We start from the raw sequence: 4076 nt of genomic DNA, 5'->3' as shown, positions 1-4076 counted from the left end.
TTGTTCCCACGGTCCATACATAGAGAGAAAACAGAAAAGAAAACGCAAAACTCGCATTCATGCATGCATGCTTCCACAAATGGGTTACCACATACCTTTGTGGGGCTCTGGTGACCTCACATTCATTGTTGACAGCTTATGACCTCACATTCATGGGAGAGATTTCCTGACCTCACATTGTCTCTATAAAAGCCTATCACCTCTATAAATCTTGTGTCTCCACCATTTCAAATCCTCCGCGCGCCTAAGATACCAATTGAGAAATTACTAATGGCCAACGGAAAGAATGTCGTGGCCATGTTATTTCTCACCACCATTGTGGCGGTGGCGGCCACAAGGCCAGCCGAGACCTATGGCGCTGCGGAGGAGAACACATTGAAGATGGCTACCCCTAGCAGGAAAGGGGTTGACGCTACATTAGCAGCTACACGTGTTGTTGCCACCGAGAAGTCCATCAAGAAGGCTGAAAGCGCCACCACACCAAAAGAGGACGTGGCTGCCAAGCAAGATGGAGCAAAATCTGCTTCTGCTGTATTAAAGTACAATGCCATCTCTCAGCAGGCAAATGGTAAAGGTTCTTCTATCTCCCCAGGCAGGAAAGAAGCAGCCGGTACTTTAGCTGCCGCACACTATGCTGCCACCGAGAAGTCCATCAAGAAGGCTGAAACCGCCACGACACCTGAAAAGGTCGTGGCTGCCAAGCGAGACGCAACAAAGTCTGTTGACGATTCATTAAAGTATGGTGCCATCTCTCGGAAAGCAGCTGGTACAAGTTCTTCTACCGCCCCCAATAGGAAAGAAGCCACCACTGACTTGGCAGCTATGCACACTGCTGATGGTAAGATGATCACCAAGAAGGCTGAAACCGCTACCACACCTGAAGAGGCCGTGGCTGCCAAGCGAGCTGCAGCCAAGTCTACCGCTGCTGCATCAAAGTATGGTGTCATTTCTCAGCAAGCAGCTGGTACAAGTTCTTCTACCACCCCCAACAGGAAAGAAGCTGTCGGTACCTTGGCAGATGCGTGCATAGCTGCTGCCGAGAAGTCCAACAAGAAGGCTGAAACCGCCACCAGACCTGAAGAGGCACCACCCGCTAAGAAGGATGCCGTGAAATCTGAGGCTGATGCAATGAAGTACGGGGCCATCTCTCAGCAGGCCGCCAACAAAAATGGTGCCTAAGTGGTGCCTTAAACACCTATTCACGCGCAACATCATCTGCATACTACCATGCATGCAAAATAGCAGCATTGAGATATCCCATTATGCTAATTCTCATGCATGCACGCTTTGTTTAAATGTTCCAATTACCAATCATGTTCTAATGTCTTGTTTGTTTTACTTTTAATAGTAAGACACGCTTGACTGTCTTAAAAAAAATACAACGATCGATGTATACATGTATTATATGAAAATTAATAATATGAGTTCCACCGCAATTCGTGTCTTTTTGTCATAATTTGGGTGCAATCAATGCACACATCCAATACACAAAATTGGACAAGTCAATGTATTATGGCTCCATGGAGCGGCGAATCATGTTTTAATGTCTTGCTTGTTTTACTTTTAGTTCTAGTAGTAAGATACGCTTGACTTGCTTTAAAAAATACAATGATCGATGTATACATGCATTATTTGAAAAATAATAATATGAGTTCCACCGAAATTTGCATTTCTGTCACAATTTGAGTGCAACCAATGCACAAACCCAATACACAAAATTGAAGGAGTCAATGTGTTATGGCTCCATGGAGCGGCAATGATATACGATATATCTTCATTACTTTAAAAAGAACTTCAGGTTTCGTCATACGTCTGCCATTCATCCGACCTCCCTGCCAATATCCTTCCTGTTTTGATTTTTTTTTCCATCTTTGATTTTTCTCCCCGTCGATTCTACCTAAAAACCACCTCAAATGTCACATGTTTACTATATATGTCAAGTGGTTGTGATGAGATGGTGGCTCGGCGCTTCAGATTTATTCCAGCAAATGACTGTCAAATTGAGTCATCTGCCGTCCTTTCGATGATTGTAAGAAAGTAACCGATTATCGTTAGCGGCCACAAAGTTATATTTTCTTGTCTTAACGAAGGGTTGCATACAATGCGTGTAGGTCTTGACGCCAACGATGTCAACTCCACGTACAATCAATCAATCACAAATCAGGACTTTTTTGCTCATCAACCTTGTGTATATTTTTTTGCGGAAAGAACCTCAAAATTTCAAAATATGTCAAACAGTGATCAGGCGCACATGATATATTCTATGGTGGGCGACACAAGGGGTGCGTCAATGGGCGATGGGTCGAGCTTACATAGCATGAATACGAGAAGGATTCAAACTATTGAAATTTTCAATATGATTAAAATGCACAACCAATTTCTGAACTAGCGTGTGCCCGGTCTCTTATGTTCATGGAACTTTAGATCCTTGTAGTTACAACTCAAATATCGCCACCCATTAGGCATTTGCTATCCATCTCTTAACAAAACGGAACAAGAAGAAATCCATGCCCATCAGCATTATGACATTAGTGTTTGGACACCCATCAGCTGCAGCTTTGCAACAATTAATAGAATCCTTCCCGTGTGGATATCCGGGCAACACGACACATTCTTCTCTACATTCAAAACCCATATGACCAATGTCGTACAGATAGACAATTCAGAGCATATTTGCTGCAGGGCTCTACTAAAGTAGCCACCAGTTCCAGTAGGTCTACAAACAATTACGGAGTAAGTCGGAAACAATGCCCAGCCGTAAAGCATTTTCTCCTGCCAAATATGACCAAAAAGTAAATACCCATCAGAAAAAGATGTCAGTTAAGATAAATGAAAGTGGCAAATACCAAGAGAATGGCAGAGGATGATTGGCTGAACCTGTATCTTGCCATGACCTCTAAAGATCAAGCTTCTGTCGTTCTCGTGGGTCGGTACTGTCACGAGTTAATTTTTCACAGGGCAACAGATGATGAATGCCTTTTTGAAAACTGCTGATGCGTCACCTACTGACAAATTGTTTAATTCAGTGATGTAATTAGGCAGGATGCACAATTGCAATGGACAAGTTGTCGCAGCCTCCTCGTTTTCCAAGCTCAGTACGTTTGTTAGTATTTTGATATGATAGCTTTAAGAGCAGTTGCCAGAGTGACAGTGGTGAAGCTGGAAAATGATAACAGGACATAATGCTACTCTTGAAATAACACATTAGAGATGCGTGCGAGCATAAGGATATATACCGGGAGTAGCGAAGTTTCTGAGAGCTGCATCTGCAAAAATAGCGACCCCGCCGCTGTGCATCCAAGCCATCAATCTAGTACGAAAGAGTGGGAGGGGGGCAGTATAGTGTTGTTGTATATCTGAATATTATTTGCATGGCTTGTCCTTCTTGCCTCTGTGCCCTCTGGCACAAACAGAAGGCCAATTGTCAAATGAATTAGAGCAGTTTTCAAAAAGGCATTCATCATCTGTTGCCCTGTGAAAAATTAACTCGTGACAGTACCGACCAACGAGAACGACACAAGCTTGATCTTTAGAGGTCATGGCAAGATGGAAGTTCAGCCAATTATCTTCTGCCATTCTCTTGGTATTTGCCACTTTCATTTACCTTAACCGACATCTTTTCCTGATGGCTATTTACTTTCTGGTCAGATTTGGCCGAACAAAATGCTTTACCGCTGGGCGTTGTTTCCGACTTACTCCATAATTGTTTGTAGACCTACTAGAATTGGTGGCTACTTTAGTAGAGCCGTGTAGCTGATATGCTCTGAATTGTCTATCTGTACGACTTTGTTCATATGGATTTTGAATGTAGAGAAGACATTAGTAGAAAAACACCTATTAGTCCCGGTTGATGAGGGCCTTTTGTCCCGGTTCTTGAACCGGGACTAAAGGGTCATTACTAATGCCCTAGACCTTTAGTCCCTGTTCTAACACGAACCGGGACAGATGGGCCTCCACGTGGCCGGTGCGCCGAGCCCAGCCAAGAGGGCCTTTGGTCCCGATTGGTGGCACCAACCGGGACCAGCATCCATGCGTCAGCATTTCAGTGGCTGGGATTTTTGTTTTTTTTTTGAATG

At 43.7% G+C, this 4076-nt stretch overlaps 1 protein-coding gene across 1 annotated transcript; it reads left to right on the top strand.

Moving 5' to 3' along the window:
• The first annotated feature begins 230 nt into the window (after positions 1–230).
• On the top strand, positions 231–1436 carry LOC123133186 (uncharacterized). The gene has a single exon (XM_044552719.1). The coding sequence runs from the start codon at positions 271–273 to the stop codon at positions 1177–1179; it is 909 nt and encodes a 302-aa protein (XP_044408654.1). The 5' UTR covers positions 231–270; the 3' UTR covers positions 1180–1436.
• Positions 1437–4076: the final 2640 nt, after the last annotated feature.

The sequence above is a fragment of the Triticum aestivum genome, chromosome 6B (assembly GCF_018294505.1).
Source record: "Triticum aestivum cultivar Chinese Spring chromosome 6B, IWGSC CS RefSeq v2.1, whole genome shotgun sequence".
Lineage (NCBI taxonomy): Eukaryota > Viridiplantae > Streptophyta > Magnoliopsida > Poales > Poaceae > Triticum > Triticum aestivum.
This window is presented reverse-complemented; position numbering and strand designations above follow the sequence as displayed.

What these genes read in the sequence shown, in the direction of transcription:
- LOC123133186 (XM_044552719.1), top strand. Translation starts at nt 271, where the DNA reads ATGGCCAACGGAAAGAATGTCGTGGCCATGTTATTTCTCACCACCATT.